This window comes from Raphanus sativus, chromosome 4 (assembly GCF_000801105.2).
Source record: "Raphanus sativus cultivar WK10039 chromosome 4, ASM80110v3, whole genome shotgun sequence".
NCBI classification, from domain to species: domain Eukaryota; kingdom Viridiplantae; phylum Streptophyta; class Magnoliopsida; order Brassicales; family Brassicaceae; genus Raphanus; species Raphanus sativus.
This window is the reverse complement of record NC_079514.1, coordinates 5,741,004-5,763,618: the sequence shown is the minus strand read 5'-3', so window position 1 is coordinate 5,763,618 and position 22,615 is coordinate 5,741,004. Positions and strand designations below refer to the sequence as shown.

Below are 22,615 nucleotides of genomic sequence, written 5' to 3'. Positions count from 1 at the left end.
TTTATAGTATTGATATGCAATAGGTAAGATAAAAATTTACTGAATTTTTGTGACTTCAATTGAGGAAATGTTTTATTAGTTTCGAAGAAAACATAGAAAACAGAGAGTTAAGAGTAATTATTACTTCATTAATTTTGAAAAAAATAAAAAAAATATTTAAGAATAAGTTCATTTAATTAATTCAATAGTAAAGAATTGTAAATAAATTGTAAACCTAAGAGGTAATTTTTATTTATACTTCTATAATTTATAATAGTATAGATACCTTTAAACTCAAAATTTCTGTCACACCGACCCGTTGCTGTCTTGACTGTGCTACTTGAAGCTCTGGGAAGTGGGGATATGATTAATATAAAATTCAATTATGTTCTAAGAAATTGGAAGCTCTGGGAAGTGGGAATATGATTAATATAAAATTCAATTATGTTCTAAGAAAATGAATTTATTGTTGCTCGTCCATACTTCAAAGAAAACCGCCTCTGACAATTATATGATCTGTAATTTTATATTTTTCCTTACAGTGTAAACCAATAATTAATTTGACTGAACGTTTAGATAGTACTACTTGGTTTGTTTTGTTTATCTTGCTGTACAAGTAACCTTCAGTACGATAACTTCAGTATTTTTGAACTTACAAGGCCAATGGCGAAGAGCTGAAGAAGAACAAAGATAGCCGCTAAGAAGAACAAAGAACTTACAAGTAACCTTCAGTACGATAAGATTCTTAACCTCAATCAGTGGGAATACTTAAGTTTCTCGTGTAGTAAATGGAACATAATATTTTTATTTAAGCATTTACAATTTGGAGCGTTCTGTACACAAAACAAAACATAAACCCCAAAGAAGGGGGCAAAAAAACAACAGCTAATAGGGTCATCGCAAAAGACATTCCTCTCAGTCTCGTGAGCCTCTCTCTTAAGCATTTATATATAATTGAGTTTTCTTGGGGAAAAAAGAAGCATTAGATACATATATTTGGTTTCAGACAGGGATGACATCAGCGTTTTGATTATCGTCGCAGGTGATGATTAGGCCATCTGCATAGGTCGGGAGGAGGCAGCGCCACCACCGGCAGCCACTGGAGACGGGTTCTGCTGGAGGAACTATCATCAGAACGTTGTCGTGTCTTCTCACCATTCCCATCACGCTCACCGTGCTTCCTTCTTTTATGTATCTGATCATATATCACCACACAATCAAATATGATTTTAACTCAGCAACAAATGTGAAACCAATAAACTTGCAAAAGATCATTTCTACTAAAGACGGGTGACTTTTGGGTCTCTCACTAACGTTAAGTTACTAATTCAACCTTCTTGGCCTCTGCACATAAGACACATCAAGCACTGATGTGAGATGTTCAACGCCGTTTAAATTGACAAAACAGCTTAATCCCAAAATACAAATAAGGGTCCAAGATTTGTATAGTGACTCCAATAAATGTTTTTTATCTTATTAGTGATTGGCTAAGATAGATCATAAGAAGAATCTAAGATGGGTGTGGAATATAGCATACCCTTCTTTGAGACGCATGACACGATTATCAGCAGAGAGGTTGCGATCCGACAGCCACTTTAGGAAGCTGGGAGACAAATCTTTGTTCTGAGTCGTTACATTAGCCACTGTCGCCGGTTTGACGAAAGGAGAAACTTTTGATCCATATCCTGCTTTTACCAGCGCTCTTAATCCAGATTGGAAGTCTGAGATGTAAAAATCCGAAACATATCTCTGCCAAAGATAAACATAAACCACATCAGACTTAACCAGATCTTTGTAATAGTCACTCAGACAAAGATCGTATAAACTAACCTCTACGTGTCTAGATCCCCAAGAAAAACATCTATGTTTTGGATTTGCGGATCTCCCACCAAGACCTTTGTACTCATACAACTCCGTGGAAACATAGACGCATCTTGGTGTTCTTTGGTATGAAGACTCCAGAGGAATGCTTCCACATGTCACAACCTAAAAATCAAAAAGTTTTAACATTTCAAACAAAACAACGATAATGACATTCTAAAACACCAAACTGAAACTAAAAGACAACTAAAACTGGAACTTAACACTAAAAGAGATCTTTGTCCTAAAAGGTGAAAGCTTACCCCAGTAACTTTAACGAACTGTCCATCAATGGCGCCTCTAAGTTCAGCATCTGGATACTTCTTGATGAAACTCAACAGCCCTTTCCTTCCCCAAACGCAGTTCCACACCAAAGCCACCACGGCCGGAACCACCGCCGCTATAACCGCCGCAATCACCACCGGTTTCTTCACTGCCACAGTTAAAAACGCCCCCACGAGCAACCCCATCGCCGCCACGACCACCACCGCCCAGACAACCGTCTTCGGCACTTTAAACCCGACCCGAACCGGGTCGGCGTTCAGACACGTCACCGACGACCCGTATTTCGCCTTGCTCGATCCCAAGTTACTCACTTGACGGTCCATCTGACCCGACCGTCTGGACCCGGACCCGATCGGACCGGATAGCGAACCGGAGGTTATCAAACCGGTAGGCTGGAGTTGAGAGAGCGGACCGGAAGATTTCTTAACCGGACCGGAGTTGGGTCCGGACCGAACGGATCCACTGTTGGGGTTCGAAGAAGAGGCGGAGACACGCGGCGGCGCATGCTGCCTGGAGTTCCCGCCGCTGCTGTTACCGCCGACGATGAGCGGCGGAGGAGGCGGAGGTCCTTGGGGATCGAGGAGGGAGACGTCGAACATCCTCCCAAGCTCGCCGGACTTCTTGATGTCGCCTCCGGTGTAAGGCACGGCACGAGCCGCCATTGTCGGTGGTCGTGGTTCTTTAGGCTGTTCGAGCTTACCGGAGACGTAGAGTCCATTAGGAAGCTGGTGGGATTGGATCCGACCCGCCATTTTACTAGAGAGAGGGAGAGAGAGAGAACTTTACTCTCTTGAGTGCTTCAGAAGAGAGAGAGAGAGAGAGAGTGTGGTCGCGCGTGTAGTTGTGAGTGGCAGTGAAGGTGGAGACTGGAGAAGCAAGAAGAAGGACGTCGTAGGATGTTAGATGACGATAAAGGGTATGTAATGATTATCATATTACGAGTTTGCCACTTTGGTTAAGAGAGGGTTTGTTTTTGATTGGTTGATTTGTAACAGTAATCCCTATAATCGTTCGCGCTTTTTTTTATTTACACTTTTTCCATTTATGTTTCTAAAAGTTGCTGAAGAACCCCTTAATTTTGACCTAGAAAAGGTGACTGTTAAACTACGAGTATTTCAGTGACAAAAAAAAAAAAAAAAAAAAAAACTACGAGTATCCATTTTTCAATTATTAATCATTAATTGAAAACTACTAGGATTTTATTCATTTCGTAGTTGTTACATAAGTGATATGTTTATACCAATCTCGTCACCTACGAAAATTTTCATGCATAGACTGCAAGTCCAAATATCATGTTTCCTAATTTGGCTACTGCAATAAGGAAAGCACACAATCACATGTGAGAATCTTGAGAACTGTTTTAGACTATGGTCTTCTTTGGTATACAATACAAACTCTTGCCTTGGAAACGACAAAAGTGTAGGCCTTTGACCATTGTTGACAATACAGAGGCTTGAACATCAAATTCGGAATTCTTTATTGAATTAAAGATCGACATTGTTGTTGCCTTGTTGGTGTTGTTCTTACTATTATTATTTTATTAATTTGTTGTAAAAGAAGTTTATTAGAGTTTTGTTGTTGGAGTCACAAGAATTGATAGACCTCTCTTAGGGTAGGACCATCTCCAACGTCCCAATGCCAGCGTTTCTATAATCATTAATAAGTTCATACACGTATAGATTATTTGAATGACAATCATCTTCTCTTGTTACTTTCTCTTTTTTTTACTAACTCTTGTTACTTTCTCTACCTTGTAAATTTTTTTTGCATTTTAAATTTCTTTTTTTTTTTTTTTTTTTTTTTTTTTTTTTTTTTTTTTTTCTTGAAAATTTAAATTTTATTCAACCCGAAATACGGGAATTTAGATCCGGTTACAAGCATGATTTGAACAAAATTTCCCATATCAGTGTATTACATCCTAGCTTCGCCCACCCACTAAACCCGGCACATTCCACTAATCAGTTTTTAACATCCTTAGAAATCAGTTGCCGTTCTCACCATCGACGACAGCCTCGAGAAAGTGAGGTTCTCCTAGTTTCCTAGGATGCCGGGATTTCTCAAGTCGTCTTCGGTGTAGCTAGCTTCCAATGAACTCCTCAAAACTTATAACCGTCACCGTCGATGAAGCGCTTGACAGAAATAGAAGTGAAGGTTTCAAGTTACTCTTACCAAAAGAGCTCCGAGAAACCAAGCTTTACACACCTATATTTCGCCACGGACCATGCAAAAAGCGAGTTGATCTCACCATCACCACCAAATCAGGTTATCTCCAATCACCTGCAAAGTAAGTCATAACACACTACCGCAAGGGATCAAGTGAACATTACGGCACCGGGAAATGAGTATGACCAAATGTTTGACACAGAAACGATCAATGACCCCCCGAGAATCGATTCCACATTTGTGACCGCCGAGAACCGGAAGTCGATTACTCTGACGTTAGAACCTAGACCCGTGTCAATGAGAACTAGGATAAACCAAAAAGCATAGAGACTCGAATCCAAAATGAAAGCTGCCGCCTTAAACATTTGGATGAACTGATAGGCAGCCGTATTGAATAGGACCGAGGTGATGTTGCGTGGAAAGATGCCTTCGACAGCCATAGACGACAACCGAAATCCACCAGAAAAGTGAATACAACAGCTAGCCACACCCACACGAATCTGAACAGAGCTGAGCGCCATCTCCTCCTGCACACTGAAGCTCACGACTCGCCTCTGTTGGCCAAAGAGACCATCAGAGCTCACCTAACTACCAGAAAGAAGGCCTGGACCGCTGCGACACCGAAGGAGCCCGAAGAACCTTAACCCTGTAGAAGATTTCTTCCCGACCAGAAACCGGCAGAGAACCACCGCAGTCGGAATCAAACCGAACCTCATCAACAACGATGGTGAAATGAAGCGAAGAAGATCTAGAGATTGAAAATCGATCCTCTCCCAACTCAAAAAAGCCGACTACTCCGCTAATCTACACCTCGACAACCTCACTGCGGAACCAGTAGCAGCAGGAACATCACCGGGAAGAAGCTCTTGCGCAGGGAGCACCACCGGTTAGAAACCCTACACCAGGACCTGCAATATGTCGGAAACGAAGGAAGAAGAAGAAGAGCAGCAAGAGACGAAGAGAAAAGAAGAAGAAGGGGTGCCTCCGGTGCCGGTCGTCGCGCTCACGCGCTCACCGGACCGGAGCTCGACTCAGATTTAGTTTTCTTTTTTTTACAGACGAGAGGATAAGGAGAGAGAAAAGATGAGCTAAACTCTTGCATTTTAAATTTCGAATGATGTTCAATAATTGAAGCAGTTTAAAATATACACTATAGTACAAACATAGTTAGTAGATTGAAATCTTTGTTTCAGATTTCAGCGGCTATGCGCCTATGCCAGTTGTTATTAATTATTCAAAGCTTAAGGTAATACATCGGGTTGATGATTATTTTTCTTCCACTATGAAAAATCTCATCAAGTAGTACTTGCAGTCTTGGATAATACTTTTAAACATTTACCTACCGATCATTTGGTTGTGTTTGGCTATAATTTAGATATACGAGGCTTGCTAAATTCAGGTTTCCTTTCGATATATTAAACCTTATTGAACATTTGACTTAGCAATGACATCATTTATTAAGATTTTAAGCATTCAAATATTTAGAAAACAGTCGCACATGTTTGTAAATATCAAATAAAATATGTATATATATATTGTTCTCATATTTTTTTTTCTTGCACTTATTACTGGATTCTTGTTCTAGCTGTCACTAGTGTTAAGATTCTGTAATATTTGAATTCGCTAAGGGGTAGTTGAGAGAAATTAAAAGTAGTCGGTGGGTGCAGCTGAGAGAATCCAAAGAGATAAAATGGGCGCAAATGGGAAATTATGGGTGTAGACGAAAATACCCCTGCAGTATCAACAGACCCATGCAACTGATTTGGATTTTCTATATTGGCTTCTGTCGGATCTAATAATCGTTCACTAGTTAAATGATTTCAAATTTAGATATCGACATATGCTGAAACTATATTTATTAAAATCGTTTTCTTTTGTTCAGAAGAACATCTACTTTATTAAAAGAGAAGAAGTATAAATAAATCTACCTATGAAAGGTTATTTGGACCCTTTCCTTTAACTTATTATGTTTTGGTCTTCCCTTAAATTTCTCTAACAATCAAAACAATAAATACATGATATATTTTTGGAAATGTCGTTGGTTTATTTTCAATATTACATTTTCTGCCATTATCATTTCTTTATTCATCTAAAAATTATAAATATATTTTTGGTATAGAAATGTCAATCAAACATATGTATCTCACTAACAACACGTAAATGTGCAATATTCAAAGCATATTATTCGATTATGCTCCTTATATTTGTAACATAATTATTGACCGATTGAGCATATATTCATATTTTAATCACTTTTTCGATCATGATTTTAAACTTTAAAATAAAAGAATATATATATATATTATGCGATAAAAAATTATTGGCCTTCTTATGTGTGTTTATACTATATAATATTAAAATTTCAAATTATTGGCATTCTTACGTTTTATAGTATATCATTTAACCATTTCTCAATCTATAAATGACACTTCATGTATGTTAATAAACCATCATACTCTCTCCGTTTCGAATTAGATGTCGTTTTAGAGCAAAAATTTTGTTTCAAAATAAATGCCGTTTTATGATTTCAATGCAAAATTTATTGACTTTTTATTCTAATATATTTTTCTACTGATATATTACAATGCACATGTTGTATAACATCATATAGCAAAAGGAATCAAATGTAAACATAGATTAGCTATGAATCAAATCATTTCTTTAAATGATGCTTCTATTTCCATGAAACCAGCCATTGAGATTCAAAAGATCTCTACATTATGAATCTCTCTTGACTTATCGACATAACATACCAAATATTCTACATTTAAATATCTTATCAACAGACTAACAAACTAATACTTCAAAATATATACACATAGGATATTTACTTAAATAAATCCAAACCTCAAACTGAATCATAACTATATAGTATCAAAACAAAAGGTGTTGTTGTGTGTCAATAAAACCAATTAAAAGGATTTATAATTTCTCTATTGCATTTAAAACTAACATTAATTCTATGTGAAATATTAAAAATATGCCATTATAGTTTCATAGGATATATACATTCTTATACGATAATTATACCTTCCACTACCCTATTTAATCAATTTTTTAAAATATTATTGTTTTTTTTTGGATTTCGCTGGGTTAAGCGGTATCCATTCACGGGTTAAAGACATAATATGAATTTTACCTGATTTTTTATTAATAGGTTTTCGTTAAACCAAATTTTCTCGAAACATATCAGTTGGTAGAACCTTTGATATAATGTTATATGAAGAACATAAGCCAGTCCAGTTTATATACGATGATCGGGTCTACTGGTTCGACCGCAGGTCTGGTTTGAATATATAAAAATATTGTTTATATCGTAATTTGTCTTATAACGACATATGTAACCCCATTAATAAGAGTTAAATAATTTGTAAGAATATAATACTTTCTTCGTACCATTTAAATGAAGATGCATTATTAGTCCGCAGCATTTAATTTCGATTCGGGTATTTTGGTTTTATAAATTTAGGAACTGTTTAGGTATTTCCAAAGTTTGGTTGAGTTTCAGTTTGGTTATTTTTGGTTCGGTTCAGTAGTAGAGTTGGAAAGCAGCTAATATGCAAAAAAGTTGGGTCAAATTGAGTTCCGGTTCAATTATGGCATTCCGAGTAATTACAGATTTATAATTATAGAAAAAGATATCAGATAATTTGGGATTTTCAATTTAAATATCAGGTAATTCGAGTTATCCAGAAAAAAAATATTTGATAATTCAGATGATTTTTAATATTTTGAATAAAAATATTCAGTCATTCGGTTTATATATATTATTTTTAGGATATTTGTTATTTAGACACTAGATATAATTAACTTATGGATAGTTTGTATTTTAAAAATTGATGTATCTATTTGGTTTAAGGTTTTGTTTCGATTTTTTAGTTTCAAAATATATAATTTGATCGGTTATTTATGAAATTTAGTTCAGTTTTATTTTGATTTGGTACAGTCCAGTTCTCGATTTTAGATATGTGTTCCCAAACCTATACACTATCTTATATAACTTTTAAAAAATATTTAATTTCGAGAAAACCCGCGTTTTTCAAACGCGGGTCAAAATCTAGTACACTGTTAAAACTATGATGTGAACGTTTATCTTCTTTATTACGTTAAATAAATTCCACTTACAAAACATCATTTTCACAAAAGTTTAGAAAATATTATTTGATGGCCATTTGCCAGACATAAATTGTATATCAATAATTACTTTGAATTGAACGTTAGCAAATACTAAAGATTTGTATTATTATTCTTTTCACGACAGAAAAAAACTATTTGTATTTTTTGAGCTATTGATTTATTTGCACATGTAACATATATAAGTTGTAGTTGTAGTCACTTATATCTCATGGTGCTGACAGTCCCAAAAAAACTGTATATTGATGTTGTCTTCAAGTATTGGCATATGATTTTATCAGATCAACACAAATTACAATAACCAAAAACCAAACTATACCCACTAAACCAAACCGGTTTGGGGTGTATTTAAATAGTCATTTGAGGTGATTTGTATTAATATGATAACAAATCTACTAGTGATTTTAAAAAAAAAACTTTAAAATATAGTGTGATTGAACTTGTCATTTCATAAAATATTCTTAAATCCACAGTTATTGAACAAAATTAAAATGGAAGATTTTAGAATATTTTAGTTGTTCTTTTTAGAGTGTTTAATCATTTCCATATGTTCAATCTTCTGATTATCCATTTAGCAAATAGAAAATTGAACTGGTTGGACAAACAAACTCGATCTCAAAAGCTTTTAAGAAGAAGAAGAAGAGGAACTCAGCATCCTCTGTTTGATCCATGACTCCAGATACTGAAGCTCATTATTACTAATCGAGTGTCCAAGATCTGGATATGCCTGCAGATAAACGATTGGTTCAAAAATAAGAAAAACAATCATGGGGAGCAGCAACAAGTGATTCTAGTATTTAGATTTGACAGACTTATTTGTATATTGGATTTGCTTATTATGAAGGTACCTTAAATTCACAAGTGACACCAGCTTGTTGAAGGAAAGGAAGAGCTGCTTGACCAGCTTCGAATAGTACAGTCTTGTCATCAATCCCATGAGACCACAAGATTGGCGTCTACATATGCACAAAAAATTAAAAACAGTCACTAGAAAAATAAAAAATTTGACAAGAAAAAGAAAAAAACAACAACAGATAGAAACCTTGATAGCATCTTTGGTAAACTGATTGATGACAGAAGAATTGAATGGAACCCATCCACTAAAGACTGCACCTCCTCCAAGAGTTTTAGGGTAAAGCAGAGCACTAGCCAAGGTTAATGCCCCTGTAAGTAAGAAAACGATAGTCAGTAGATGCAAGACTATATATCAAGAGAAAATGAAAAAAAGGGAGATCACCTCCTTGGCTAAATCCACAGATATACACGTTTTCTGGCTTGATTCCTCCTGCAATCTCCTTATCTATAACAGCATGAACGTTCTTAACTGCTTCAAGCACACTGCTTTCATCATTTGGAGAGCCCTATCACATAAAAGCCACACACTTAGATACAATCGTAAGAATGCAATAAAGGATCTTCCTTTTTAACTCTTAAATCTACTCAGAAACCATTAACAAGTTAAAGAGTAAGAGACAGTTTGTTACCGCGGTAAGAGGAAGCTCACGGATGTCAAACCAAGAAGGCATCACCATACCATCTACACAAGAGGACAAGAAATTACACAATCAAGACAAACTAAAGATTTCTACAGGACAACGAGATTCACAACATCCTTGATCTAATAAATTTAGAAACTTTGAAAAGATCAAATCTTACGATTGCAGGAGACAGGATTAGGAGGAGCGGATGGGAAGAGCCATTTGGTGTTGGTAAACTCGGGAGACTTGAAAAGTGACTTGATGGGTTCGTTGGCAGGTCCGGAATCTCCAAGCCCGTGAAGCCACAAGATGAAGGTTCTTCGAGCCATGGAGTCTGACGAAGAGGGAGATGATGATGAGTAAGGCTTGTCTTCGAAGAAGAATGCGAAGAAGAGGACGGTGCTCAACAGTGAGATCGAGAAGAGAACGATCGGTTTCGTCAATGTGCTTGTTCGCATGTCAATATCGATCCTGCCTTCACCATTTTACTCGGGAGACAGATCTCTCAAAGTTGTGTTTTTTTTTATGACAGAAGCAAAGAGATGTTTGCTAAATGACCAAAATACCCTCGGTGTTTATTTTTTGGCTATGTTCTGTTTCTTTTCATGACGTGCAGGCAAGATTTGATTTAACGTTTTGCAAACTGAAAGAGAAAAGTCTTGAGACATATATACAAACATTATAGTTCTCATATTAATTACCAAACAGATACTTGATGAACAATGTTTTTATCATTTGCTTACATGACCAGAACAAGAGAAAGAGAGCTTTTTAAGTAGTAATCAATGTCCCTTCTTCTTTTGTCTTCACAGATAACATGATATTCGTATTGAATGAAAAACATTGCTTTAAGACATTCAGGACGAAGACGACGAGGAACTTTGCATCCGTGACTTGATCCATGACTCTATATACTGTAGCTCCTCGTCGTTCATCCAGTGCGCAAGACCTGGATACGCCTAATCAGATAGAGAGAGAGAGGCTGTTTTTTAGTATGTTGGACGATCTTTTCTTAGGCCCTTGAAAGAGAAACTTCCAAAAATGATTTTTGAAAATACCTTGAATTCACAGGTGACACCGGCTTGTTCAAGAAAAGGAAGAGCAGCTTGACCAGCTTCAAAGAGCACAAGCTCGTCATCAGTCCCATGAGACCACAAGATCGGTGTCTACATTTTCCAAAAACATGGAAGAGACTTAGAAAACTCAAAAAACAATGACAGGAAAAATACAGTTGATGCACCTTTTTAGCTTCTTCTGGAAACTGATTGATCATTGAAGAAGTTAATGGATGTAGAATCCGAAATATAACAATCACAAACCAAAAGTAATAAGACCTTGCTCTTCTTATTAACCTCAAACTTGCTTTAGAAAATCCTCTCAAAACTAAAAGCTTATAAAACCACACAAGGATGCCACACATCGACATCTCTTATATATAAAACCAAGCCCTAAGATAACAACACATATGATATTTAGATAACTCCTAAATATCAGGGACTTATCTTATCTCCTAATCCATATCTCGGTAGGAGATCTATTACTTGATTCTCAAGTTATTCAAGCTTATCCAACAATCTCCCCCTTAAGCTTGAATTTGCTTTCGACACTTCTTCAACTCCTATCATATTTCTCATTTCCTTGAACTTTAGTTTTCCCAAGGCTTTTGTTAAGATGTCTGCTCTCTGTTTTGCTCCAGCTATGTGATGTACCTCGATCAGACCATTGTCGACACATTCCCGTATGAAGTGGTAGCGGCGATGGATGTGTTTGCTGCGACCATGAAACACAGGATTCTTTGTTAAGGCTATGGCTGACTTGTTATCTATCATAAGCGGCACCTTTCTGCATTCCATTCCTGATATCTCTCCTAGTAGTTCTTGGAGCCAAATAGCTTGTTTAGCTGCCTCAGTTGCTGCCATAAACTCGGCCTCGCAAGAAGACAAAGCAACTGTTTCCTGCTTGTGCGAGCTCCATGTAATTGGACAGTTAGCATAGTAGAACACGTGACCACTCGAGCTTCTTCCATCGTCCTCATCAACGTTATGTGACGCGTCACTGTACCCTTCAATTCCTGTTTCACCAGATCGCTTGAAGTTGAGTCCATATGACAATGTACCTTGCAGATACCTCAATACTACCTTCAACGCAGCGCTATGAGAGCTCTTTGGTGTCGCCATGTATCTACTGAGAACTCCTACTGCATAAGAGAGATCCGGTCGTGTGTGCAATAGATACCTTAAGCAGCCAATGTTCCTCCTATATTCCTTCTCATCTATATTCTGCTCATTAATCGACCTTGAAAGCGTCACTCCTGGATCCATCGGTATGTGAACGATGTTGCAATCACTCATACCACTCTCAGAAAGTATCTTTATGGCGTACCGTTCCTGTCTCAATGTAATACCGTCTCGATGCTGATCAACCTCAATCCCAAGGTAATAAGTAAGCATTCCAAGATCACTCATCTCAAAGTTCTTAGCCATTCCTTTCTTGAACTCAATTATATCATCAAGTCTCGAACCAGTCACAAGTAAGTCATCCACATAGACCGCTATCAAGAGAATGTGTTCATCCTCTGTTCTCCGATACAGAGCAGGCTCCTTAGAACACTTGATGAAACCCAAACTTCCAAGAACCGAATTCAGCTTCTCATTCCAAGCACGCGGAGCTTGTCGCAACCCATAGAGTGCTTTCCTGAGTCTGTAAACTTTATTTTCTTGTCCACGGATCACATAGCCTTGAGGTTGACTTACAAATACTTCTTCTCTTAGGTCTCCATGTAAGAAGGCCGTCTTAACATCTAGATGGTGAATTTGCCATCCTCTGGAAGCTGCTAATGCAATAAGAAAACGTACTGTTTCAATCCGTGCTACTGGCGCAAAGACTTCATCGAAATCAATCCCATGTCTCTGTATATAACCTTTTGCCACCAGTCTTGCCTTGAACTTATTAATACTCCCATCTGAGTTCCTCTTTACCTTAAACACCCACTTGAGACCAATAGCTTTTGCACCGATAGGAAGATCAACCAGCTCCCATGTTTTGTTCTTTTCTATCGACGCAATCTCATCATCACAAGCGTCGCACCAGACCTTCTTATCCTTTGCCTCTTCATAGTCCCAAGGTTCATCATTCAAGCTTAAGAGCAATCGTTCACCATCAAGCTCAGCCAAAAGCACGTAATCATCAAGATAAACCGGTTTCCTTTTATCTCTCACTGATCGTCTTAGTATAGCCACATCATCGTCTTCCATTTCTTGGCTTTCATCCTCACTGTTACCCTGAGTCTCCTCCTTTTGATTAGCTGCTGCTACAACTGTTTTACTCATCTCAGTATTTTCTATCTCTTCGCCACTGAAACCTCTGTTCCCAAATGTTCCATATATAATATCAAACGTTCCTCCACTTTCTTCTCTGCTATTTTTCCAGTTCCACTTCCTGCACTCATCAAATATAACGTCCCTGCTCACAATGATTCTTCGTTTTAAAGGATCATATAGTCTATAGGCCTTCGAGCCCGGTTCCGTGCCAAGATGTACTAGTATATGAGAGCGATCCTCAAGCTTCTTAAGGTGTGGAGTAACTACCTTGGCGTACCCAACGCAACCAAATACCCGTAGATGCTCAATAGAAGGCTTCTTCTTCTTGAACGCTTCGTATGGAGTTTTAGACTCTAGAACTCGAGTTGCCACACGATTGATAAGATAAGTTGAATGTCTTACAGCTTCTCCCCAAAGGTAATTAGGACACTCCATACCTTTCAATAAGCTTCTCGTCATTCCCATAAGAGTCCGGTTACGTCTCTCTACTACTCCGTTTTGTTGTGGAGAGTAAGGTGCCGTAAGGTGTCTGACAATACCAGAGGCTTCACAGTATAAGGAGAATTCGTTGGATGTGAATTCTCCACCACGATCTGTTCTAAAACATTTGATGGTAGCTCCTGTCTCCTTCTCTACTAACGCCTTAAAGACCTTGAACTTTTCAAATGCTTCTCCCTTTTCTCTAAGTAATATCGTCCACATATAACGAGAGTAGTCATCTATAAGGACGAAGATGTATCTCTTAAATGCTGGTGTTTGTGGCGCGATGGGACCACACAGATCACCGTGGACCAGCTCGAGTACTTTCTCTGCTCTGTATGTGGTCGTTTGCGGGAACGAGCCTCTTGCTTGCTTCCCAAGCATGCATGAAGAACATGTATCCTTTTCTACTTCAATATTAGGTATTCCAGTCACCATCTCCTTCTTAATCATCTTCCTCATTGAATCCTTTCCAATGTGCCCAAGTCGTGCATGCCATTTATCTGAGTCGCTTAGAGTAGTAACTTGCAGACATATCGGATTGACTATATTGATGTGGACCTTGTATAGTCGATTTCTTGACCTCTTGGCTCTCGCTATGAGCTTCCCGTTTCTGTCGCTTAGAGTGAGATAGTCATCCTTCATCTTTACATCACAACCTGACTCAGTAGCCTGACCAAGACTAATGATGTTGCTCTTTAAGTCTGGTATGTAATAGACATCTGCAATGATTTTATTTCCTCCATCTTTACTGCAAAACAGAATCGATCCTTTCCCTTTTATGTCAATACGGGAATCATCTCCAAACCTCACCTTTCCTGTGACAGATTCATCAAGACTTTTGAAGTAACTTCTATTCCCCGTCATGTGATTGCTCGCGCCATTGTCTAAGTACCAGACATCATCGGAGTTGATCCCAAGTTCCTGCGGATTGATGTTCTTCTCATTCAAGTAAACTACTTCGTTCATCATTAGCTCAACTTCATTCATCATCAGTTCACTCATCATTAGCTCTTCTGCTTCTGTCGTGTCTGTCTCCTTCTCCTTAGTTTCTGTGGTCTCTTGCAACTTCAGCAGACGATCAGGACAAGTAGAAGCATAATGTCCACTCTTATCGCAGCGGAAACACGTGATCTTAGAAAGATCAACCTCTCCGTAACTTCGATCGTTGTAGCGTCCACCATTATAGCGTCCTCTTCCTCTACCTCTGTTATAATACCTTCCACCACGTCCCCTTCCACGATAGTAGCCATTGGAGTCATGGTTTGCAGAGGCAGAGTTTGAGTCAGAGTTCGCATACATGAGTTTCTGATTCTCCTGCGATTCTTCTTCGTCCAAAGTAACACGCTCCTCAAACGTTTTGATTCGTCCAACAATATCTTCATAAGTTGTAGTCTTCAAATCGAGAACCTGCTCAAGTGCGGCTACGATATGTATAAACTTTCTCCGGGGAAGACTAGACAAGAATTTCTTAACCAACTTTGTTTCCTCAATCGTTTCACCAAGAGCGGCTGACTTAGATGATATCTCAGCTAACTTTCCCACAAAGTCATCGATCTTTTCATCCTCCTTCATCTTCAATCTCTCAAATTCAGACTGGAGAGTCTGTAGTCTAGCTTCTCGAACTCGTTCAGCCCCCATGTGTCTCGATTTCACTGCTTCCCATACCTTATTTGCGGTGCTTAGATTCCCCACTTGTAAGATAAGTGTTTCTGGTATGGACTGAAAAATCAGTGCAATCGCTACATTATTCTTCTCAGAATCTGTAGACTCTGTTTCCACAACTTCCCAAACTTTATGTAGCTTGAGTAGAACCGTTATCCTTATTGCCCATACAGTATAGTTTGCTGAGTTCAGCATAGGACAAGTAAAGAACGGCGATCCAGTAACCTTCGGTTTTACTATCACAGTCGACAAATCTCCCATTGTTTCTCTCTTCCGATCGAACTCTGGCAAGCTCTGATACCACGTGTAGAATCCGAAATATAACAATCACAAACCAAAAGTAATAAGACCTTGCTCTTCTTATTAACCTCAAACTTGCTTTAGAAAATCCTCTCAAAACTAAAGCTTATAAAACCACACAAGGATGCCACACATCGACATCTCTTATATATAAAACCAAAGCCCTAAGATAACAACACATATGATATTTAGATAACTCCTAAATATCAGGGACTTATCTTATCTCCTAATCCATATCTCGGTAGGAGATCTATTACTTGATTCTCAAGTTATTCAAGCTTATCCAACAATGGAACCCAACCGCTAAGGACAGCTCCTCCTCCAAGTGTTTTTGGATAAAGAAGAACACTAGCCAATGTTAAAGCACCTGCATTCAGAATCTTAGTGTTAGGAGCCACCAATTGCAAGTGAAGATTCATGAAAAGAGGCAAAGAGAGTAGAGAGAGAGCAACCTCCTTGGCTTATTCCACAGATAAACACATTTTCTGGTCTCGTTCCTCTAGCAATCTCCTGGTCTATAATCGCATGGACCTTCTTAACAGCTTCAAGAATGCTGGTTTCATCAATTCGAGATCCCTAACACATAAACCAAAGTTACTTACTAGACGTGATCCCGTCAAATAGAATTTGTAAAAAAAAAATGCAAGAATGCTAATATTACATAACGTTACAAAATCCAAGGGTGTGGAAGTAGCTAGCAGTTTAGAGAGTTCAGATCAAGAGAGAAGGAAAGAAATACCGCTCTAAAAGGAAGCTCAGGGACATCAAACCAAGAAGGCATCACCCGACCCTCTGCACAATAAAAACAATAATGAAACAAGGATCAAAGATTTTTTTCAGACAACATTTTGATCTTTATATTGGACACCAAACCACAGAGCAATAAAAAAATATGAATCCAAAGAACAAAGACAATAAATATAACAAGGAAGATCGTACGGTTGCAGGTAACGGGATTGTATGGAGCAGAAGGGAAGAGCCACTTAGCGTCACTCAGCTCCGGGGACTTGAAAACTGTCTTGATGTTTTCGTTGGCGGGTCCAGAGTCTCCCAAACCGTGAAGCCACAAGATGAAGGGTCGAGCCATGGCGTCTGAGTTCCCTGAACAAGAAGAGATACAAAGGAAGCAGTCTCTCAACAGCTTCACCATCAGAGAAGAACGACTTGTATGTACGGTACCTTGCGCTATTTTTCTTATAGTGATATATCTGAAAAGTCTTGTCGACGACTTTTTAAATCTCAAAAGTCAACTGAGAGAAAACAGAGAGGAGAAGCGGAAATGACTGAAAAGCCCTCGAGTGCAGGCTTTTGTGTCTAAACGACATCGTATTTTACCAGCAGCCCTTTGGTAAGAAGAAGAGACGGAGGAAAGGAAACGAAAAAGAGAATCTGGTGGGGAGAGAGAAGATTGATTGATCGAATATCAAATGGCGACATCGAGGCTTCAAGCTCTGTGGAATCACCCTGCCGGTCCTAAAACCAGTGAGTCCCTCCTCCTATTCAAAGATGTTACCTTTTTCGATCTACTCTCGATTTTGGATAATTGAGCAATCTAGGACTCATTGTGGTGAATCCTGGTTTGTTTTTTACTGATAAAAATCAAAACTTTGTTGGTGGGTTTTTGACTTTTCGGATTAGGATTGATATATGATCTTTGGGGAAATGTAAGAACTTTGATGGTACACAACAAAGGATCACTCTTTCTTCTTTTATACATCAGTGAATTGATAATCCTCGTGTTTTGTTCTAAGTCTGTGCTATCCAATTCTCAGAACAGAACTGTAATTAAACAAGTGATGATGTTAATAAGCAGTCTGAAACTGGTTGTGGATGTGAACAAGTGTCTCTTGTTTTTTTTTGGTCAGTTCATTTCTGGGCGCCAACGTTCAAGTGGGGAATAAGCATTGCTAACATTGCAGACTTTGCTAAACCTACTGACAAAATATCATACCCTCAACAGATTGGTAATTGCATCCCACTTTCCTTTCCTTTGTTTGTCTTTGTCATACCTCTCAATGATCTTACTCTAATATTATCTCTTTTAGCTGTTACATGCACTGGAGTTATCTGGTCTCGTTACAGCATGGTTATCACTCCCGTGAGTTGTCCTTTTCTTGAACACTTCTCATTATGCATATAATGCCATCACGCCTCTTTTCTGACTTTTGTTTGATTTTGATTTACAGAAAAACTGGAACCTCTTTAGCGTCAATGTTGCTATGGCTGGGACTGGCATGTACCAGCTTGCTCGTAAATCAAGTGAGATCCCATTACTTCTTACATTTCTTCTAATATCTTATATCTTCTTTTTGGCTATTATTTGCAATGCTTTCTAGTTTCTACTAATGAACATTTTGTTAACTAGTGAACATTTTGTTTTTGCTCTACAGAAACGATTTTGCATCTGATGTGGAGCCTGTTGTTGCCAAAGAATGATTACGACGAAAAACAAGAAGATGAAAGCATCAAAGGAAAGATGGGATATCATCTCCATATTGCTTGTGTTTGAAAATCTAGTTTCATGATATTTGATTTTTCCTTTTCATTCTCAGATCTTAAGGGTCGATTTACTATGAAATAAGTTCATCTTTTTAATACCCCATAAACGCTTCTCTCTGTCTTTGATGCGGTATCTATGGGAACTTTGTTTCAGTGAGCTTCTCCTGCGGCTGTGATAAGTACCTTATAAGCTCTTCTTCCCTTTCTATACAATAACAGTCTTCTCTCTCTCCGTGCCGACATATTTAAGTTGACACATTGAACAGTCGTCCATCATTATGCCACTTCCACCAGAAGAACATGAATAAAAGACTCGATATCAATAGTACCAGAGATGTCACAGGAATGTAATAATGAATCTGAAACATCATTTTCCTGAGGTTTGTTATTTGCTTAAATCAATGAGGTCAAAAGCTCTATTCATATCCTATGAAACTGCATCATTCATAATCAAATTAAAATTCAGAACAAAATATCTTCTATGAATCGAATGTTTAGTTCCAAATGAATCGAGTCTGGTCAGCAAAAGGAAAAAAGAACAAGCCGTGTGGAAGTACAGACCAGAACAAGGATCTGCATCCATCTCTAACAACTGCTTTCTACTTTTCTGTATTTGGTCATTGTTCCTGACAACGTGGTGAACCTTGAGGACAAGGGGACGTAAATGGCGCCAGTATATATCACTCTTCTAATGGCTCGGCCCCTTTGGAATTGTTTTCAGAATCTACATCTACATCGTTTGCGTTCAAGTTGAGTCCCGAATCCTTACTGCTTTCGTTCAGATCTTGTCGCACTGTTTTTTCTTCCTCCTGCTGAGAAACAGATAGAGAGATTCAAGTATCTAATTTAAGATCACTTCTTCAAATAGACTGTAGTGTATTCAAAATTTGCAGCGTGAGGACAAAAAAAAAAAGAGAAAATGTTACCTGATTATCTTCCATAGGAACATCATTCATGTCTGGTTTTTCCTCAATTTGTGCTTTCTTCTCGCTTGGCTCTGCTGCACTTGCGTCTTGCTCAATTTCTTTCTTCTCCTCTTCCTCAGCCTTTTCGTCTTCTTCTTCTTCTTCAACCTTATCATCATCCTCAGTTTCTGTAACTTGGTTCTTCTGCTCTTCAAGTAGTGCGATCTACACCATTTAATCCCACCACTTAAAAACTTCACAAGAACTCTATAAAACGACCAATAATATGTTGAATGAATGAAAAAAATACTGAAGCTCCATAATTTTAATCCAAAGACGATTCAACCATACAGCAAACGAAACTCCAATGTCTTAACTTTCTTGCTAACAAAGTTCACAACTTTAGAAAGAAACATTTTCAAAACATGATGTACTAATGAGACATAAGACATAAGCTAAGTCTAATGAGTGTCCTTTTCATATGTAGCTCTCAAAAAGGGTGAGAGGGCTTTCTAAAAATGTTTGATATGAACGATTAAACCCTAACCGGAACGAATTTGAATCTGCGCCGCCGCGAGGATCTAGTGCGGAGTCCTCGCTCGGAGAAAGACTCTCGCTTTGACCATCTTCTTCTTCGTTGTTCTGAGACAATGGCGCCCACTTGAAGAGAAGCAACTGCGATGATGATCCATTAGCAGCGGAGGAGGAGTGATTGTTGTGTTTCTTGGCGGAGGGAGAGACGTGAACCCACTTCTTCTTCCACTTCCTCACCGGCCCTGTGAACACCGTCGCCGGTCCTCCGTAACGAGTCGAGGATCTTCCTAACCGTCCTCCTCCTACTCCTTCCATAACCACAACTCGCGATTCGCTGATTCTTCCAATGATCAAATCCAATATTCCAATCACAATGTCCCAATCCAGCTGCTGATCGATTTTTTTGTCTTCCTCCGTAAGAACAAAGAAAGATCCTTTTCTGAGATCCAATTTTGCCTGAAGACTCTGTCTGAGTTAGAGGGTGTTTCATTATATATACTGTAATATTCGCGTCTACCAATTTAAATCCGTTACCGAAGAATGTCACTTTCTAAATTGTAAATTTATTTTTATTATAACTTTTTTATCATACAAAACTCAACCAACACATGAATGTGATGATCATATACGTCTTTCCCTCAAGAGATCACAATATACAATGACGAAAACCATGGATAATAAAAACACATAAGAACATTGCCTCAAGCAAAAGAAGGAGACAAGATAATTATGTAAAACATAAGAGCAAAAAAAAAAAAAATCAAATTGCCAAGATTCAGTCTTCACATGAATGTGATTGTTTTAGGATGCCATTTCTAATTTTATTAGGTTACCTGATGAGTGGTCAGTGACTAGCTAGTGCTTAATCCTTGCCAAGTTTATGTTTTTTTTTTGGTTAAAAATAATTTCTTCATGAAAATCTCTCAACCGTTAAAACAAGTCAAAGTTAACTGGGAAACCATAAAAGCGTTTTTCTGCTTGCAACTATGAGAAGCTTCATATGATTTTGAATATTTTAGCTTTGCCATTTCTTATTTTGTTGTTAAGAAACAATTACTTAAATTTTAAATTAAATTCTTTCCAATTTTTTTAAAAAAACAAGTGAAAAAGTTGTATTAATCATAAAGTCAAGCTACATATTTTAAATGATTGGATGATAATCTGAATACCTAAATCAGGTAAGAAAGCTTTAATATACGTCCCTAATCAGTAATTTTTTAATCCACATTAAAACCCAAATACAAATTTACTAATCACTAATTTACCATTTGACCACCATCATCACATGTCGAGTGTCGACGGTGTATACTAGTCAGCGCGCCACACTAGGTCTTTCTTTTATTTATTCTCTTAACTTAATCCAAAATCCCAGAAATTAAAAGACGAAAATACCCCTCAATTGTCGAAACAGAGAAGGGGAGAAATAGAGAGAGACTCCGAGAAAGGTCATCCCGAAGATTTGTTCGCATCTGATTCCTCCGATCTCCCATGGCTAAGAGGTTTTATTAACAACACTATAAGAGCTTTCGCTGGGTGAAGGAGAGAGAGAGAATAGATCTCTTTTAACACCCTTCCCGCGCCTCGATTAAACGGTTTGTTCTTCGTTTGTTCCGTTTCGTGTTTAGATTCTCTTATTTCGCTTCCTCGATCGTAAAGTTTTCACATTTCTGACTTTTTGGATCTGGGTTTTCTTCTGAATCATCCCTTGTATTGATCTGACCTAGATCCTCCATCACTCTTTTAGCTCTTTCTGTGTGGTTCCTTTGAGATTAGTTTTCTGATGAGTTTGTTTACTTTTGGTATTTGTAGTGTCAAAAGTCTCACACTTGAGTTTTCGAGAAGGATTAGAAAAATGGCAGATGGGATATCGAGCTTCTGGGGTCCGGTGACTTCCACCATAGAGTGTTGTGAGAAGAACTACGCCTACTCCTCTTACATTGCAGAGTTCTACAACACCATCTCCAACGTCCCTGGGATCCTCTTGGCTCTCATCGGTCTCGTCAACGCCTTAAGGCAACGGTTCGAGAAGAGGTTCAGCATCCTCCACATTTCCAACATGATCCTCGCTATCGGCAGCATGCTCTACCATGCCACTTTGCAGCACGTGTAAGTTAGTTACTACCCTTCAAAAAAAAGTTTCTAGCTTGTTAGCTTTTTTCTTGATTCGAGTTTTGGTCTCTTTTGATTGATCCAAGCGCAGGCAACAGCAGAGCGATGAGACGCCGATGGTGTGGGAGATACTTCTCTACATGTACATCCTTTACTCGCCGGACTGGCATTACAGAAGCACCATGCCCACTTTTCTCTTCCTCTACGGTGCTGCTTTCGCTGCTGTCCACGCTTTCCTCAGGTTTGGGATCGGTTTCAAGGTCCACTACGTGGTCCTTTGCCTTCTCTGCATCCCTCGGATGTACAAGTACTACATTCACACCGAGGATACCGCGGCTAAAAGGATTGCCAAGTGGTATGTCGCCACGATTCTTGTGGGGAGTGTTTGCTGGTTCTGTGACCGTGTTTTCTGCGAGAGGATATCTCAGTGGCCTGTGAACCCTCAGGGGCATGCCCTGTGGCATGTGTTCATGAGTTTCAACTCCTACTGTGCCAACACGTTCTTGATGTTCTGTCGAGCTCAGCAGCGTGGATGGAATCCGAAGGTGAAGTACTTTCTGGGAGTTCTTCCTTACGTCAAGATCGAGAAGCCAAAAACTCAATGAGGGGGAAAAGAGCCCAGAAGATCATAAATATAGTTTTTTTTGTTCATCGTTTTGTCAGAAATTTCGACGTTGGTTTTCATTTTTTGCAAGTGAAGGTACTCTCAGAGTCTAGAATTTTTTTTGTTCTTTGTATTAGTTTTCTTGGGGATGAATGGATGATGATCTTATGAAGAATTGATTTCTTAACTTGCTGAAACGCTGTCTTTGTGCATTATCATCTTTAACTTGATCACATTCTTCCTTCTCAAGTATCAAGGTTCTCTTAATCAATTTAACAACAATCCTTTTGGGTTGTGTTT

The 22,615-nt window shown here is 38.3% G+C and overlaps 5 protein-coding genes and 1 pseudogene across 7 annotated transcripts; 2 read left to right on the top strand and 4 right to left on the bottom strand.

Annotated features, from left to right (window-relative positions):
- Positions 1-764: 764 nt before the first annotated feature.
- On the bottom strand, positions 765-2,990 carry LOC108848943 (uncharacterized membrane protein At1g16860-like). The gene is made up of 4 exons (XM_018622413.2): positions 2,103-2,990; positions 1,810-1,965; positions 1,517-1,728; positions 765-1,174 (listed from the first exon to the last, which is right to left on the bottom strand). Exons 1-4 carry the CDS (start codon positions 2,874-2,876, stop codon positions 982-984), a joined length of 1,335 nt encoding a protein of 444 aa, XP_018477915.1. The 5' UTR covers positions 2,877-2,990; the 3' UTR covers positions 765-981.
- A 5,862-nt stretch (positions 2,991-8,852) lies between these two features.
- LOC108854673 (probable carboxylesterase SOBER1-like) lies at positions 8,853-10,432 on the bottom strand. Of its 2 annotated transcripts, XM_018628286.2 has the most exons (6): positions 10,078-10,422; positions 9,906-9,958; positions 9,659-9,782; positions 9,464-9,585; positions 9,270-9,377; positions 8,853-9,148 (listed from the first exon to the last, which is right to left on the bottom strand). In XM_018628286.2, the coding sequence occupies exons 1-6, from the start codon at positions 10,355-10,357 to the stop codon at positions 9,047-9,049; spliced, it is 789 nt and encodes a 262-aa protein (XP_018483788.2). In that variant the 5' UTR covers positions 10,358-10,422; the 3' UTR covers positions 8,853-9,046. The 2 variants fall into 2 exon arrangements, with proteins under 2 accessions (XP_018483788.2, XP_056863812.1); XM_057007832.1 differs by having other exon boundaries at positions 9,270-9,585; positions 10,078-10,432.
- A 5,501-nt stretch (positions 10,433-15,933) lies between these two features.
- LOC108850084 (carboxylesterase SOBER1) lies at positions 15,934-16,751 on the bottom strand. Its single transcript, XM_018623671.2, has 4 exons — positions 16,604-16,751; positions 16,404-16,456; positions 16,117-16,240; positions 15,934-16,031 (listed from the first exon to the last, which is right to left on the bottom strand). Exons 1-4 carry the CDS (start codon positions 16,749-16,751, stop codon positions 15,934-15,936), a joined length of 423 nt encoding a protein of 140 aa, XP_018479173.2.
- Positions 16,752-16,987: 236 nt separating this feature from the next.
- Positions 16,988-18,356, top strand: LOC130511046 (mitochondrial pyruvate carrier 4-like). Of its 2 annotated transcripts, XM_057007834.1 has the most exons (5): positions 16,988-17,146; positions 17,530-17,628; positions 17,710-17,762; positions 17,851-17,923; positions 18,055-18,356. In XM_057007834.1, the coding sequence occupies exons 1-5, from the start codon at positions 17,092-17,094 to the stop codon at positions 18,171-18,173; spliced, it is 399 nt and encodes a 132-aa protein (XP_056863814.1). In that variant the 5' UTR covers positions 16,988-17,091; the 3' UTR covers positions 18,174-18,356. The 2 variants fall into 2 exon arrangements, with proteins under 2 accessions (XP_056863814.1, XP_056863813.1); XM_057007833.1 differs by having other exon boundaries at positions 17,530-17,762.
- Positions 18,357-18,588: 232 nt separating this feature from the next.
- LOC130511045 (uncharacterized) lies at positions 18,589-20,084 on the bottom strand (annotated as a pseudogene).
- Positions 20,085-20,948: 864 nt separating this feature from the next.
- Positions 20,949-22,512, top strand: LOC130511693 (alkaline ceramidase). The gene is made up of 3 exons (XM_057009097.1): positions 20,949-21,194; positions 21,412-21,708; positions 21,803-22,512. Exons 2-3 carry the CDS (start codon positions 21,455-21,457, stop codon positions 22,314-22,316), a joined length of 768 nt encoding a protein of 255 aa, XP_056865077.1. The 5' UTR covers positions 20,949-21,194; positions 21,412-21,454; the 3' UTR covers positions 22,317-22,512.
- Positions 22,513-22,615: the final 103 nt, after the last annotated feature.

Coding starts and splice junctions, on each gene's coding strand:
- LOC108848943 (XM_018622413.2), bottom strand. CDS start 2,876: ATGGCGGGTCGGATCCAATCCCACCAGCTTCCTAATGGACTCTACGTC. Junction 1,729..1,809: donor GGGGATCTAGACACGTAGAG/GTTAGTTTATAC, acceptor TATCTTTGGCAG/AGATATGTTTCGGATTTTTA. Junction 1,175..1,516: donor GTCATGCGTCTCAAAGAAGG/GTATGCTATATT, acceptor ATATATGATCAG/ATACATAAAAGAAGGAAGCA.
- LOC108854673 (XM_057007832.1), bottom strand. CDS start 10,357: ATGCGAACAAGCACATTGACGAAACCGATCGTTCTCTTCTCGATCTCA. Junction 9,959..10,077: donor TAATCCTGTCTCCTGCAATC/GTAAGATTTGAT, acceptor CCTCTTGTGTAG/ATGGTATGGTGATGCCTTCT. Junction 9,149..9,269: donor GTGTCACTTGTGAATTTAAG/GTACCTTCATAA, acceptor GTTTATCTGCAG/GCATATCCAGATCTTGGACA.
- LOC108850084 (XM_018623671.2), bottom strand. CDS start 16,751: ATGGCTCGACCCTTCATCTTGTGGCTTCACGGTTTGGGAGACTCTGGA. Junction 16,457..16,603: donor CAATCCCGTTACCTGCAACC/GTACGATCTTCC, acceptor TTTATTGTGCAG/AGGGTCGGGTGATGCCTTCT. Junction 16,241..16,403: donor CTGAGCTTCCTTTTAGAGCG/GTATTTCTTTCC, acceptor TTTATGTGTTAG/GGATCTCGAATTGATGAAAC.
- LOC130511046 (XM_057007833.1), top strand. CDS start 17,092: ATGGCGACATCGAGGCTTCAAGCTCTGTGGAATCACCCTGCCGGTCCT. Junction 17,763..17,850: donor ACAGCATGGTTATCACTCCC/GTGAGTTGTCCT, acceptor TTTGATTTACAG/AAAAACTGGAACCTCTTTAG. Junction 17,924..18,054: donor CCAGCTTGCTCGTAAATCAA/GTGAGATCCCAT, acceptor TTTGCTCTACAG/AAACGATTTTGCATCTGATG.
- LOC130511693 (XM_057009097.1), top strand. CDS start 21,455: ATGGCAGATGGGATATCGAGCTTCTGGGGTCCGGTGACTTCCACCATA. Junction 21,709..21,802: donor CATGCCACTTTGCAGCACGT/GTAAGTTAGTTA, acceptor ATCCAAGCGCAG/GCAACAGCAGAGCGATGAGA.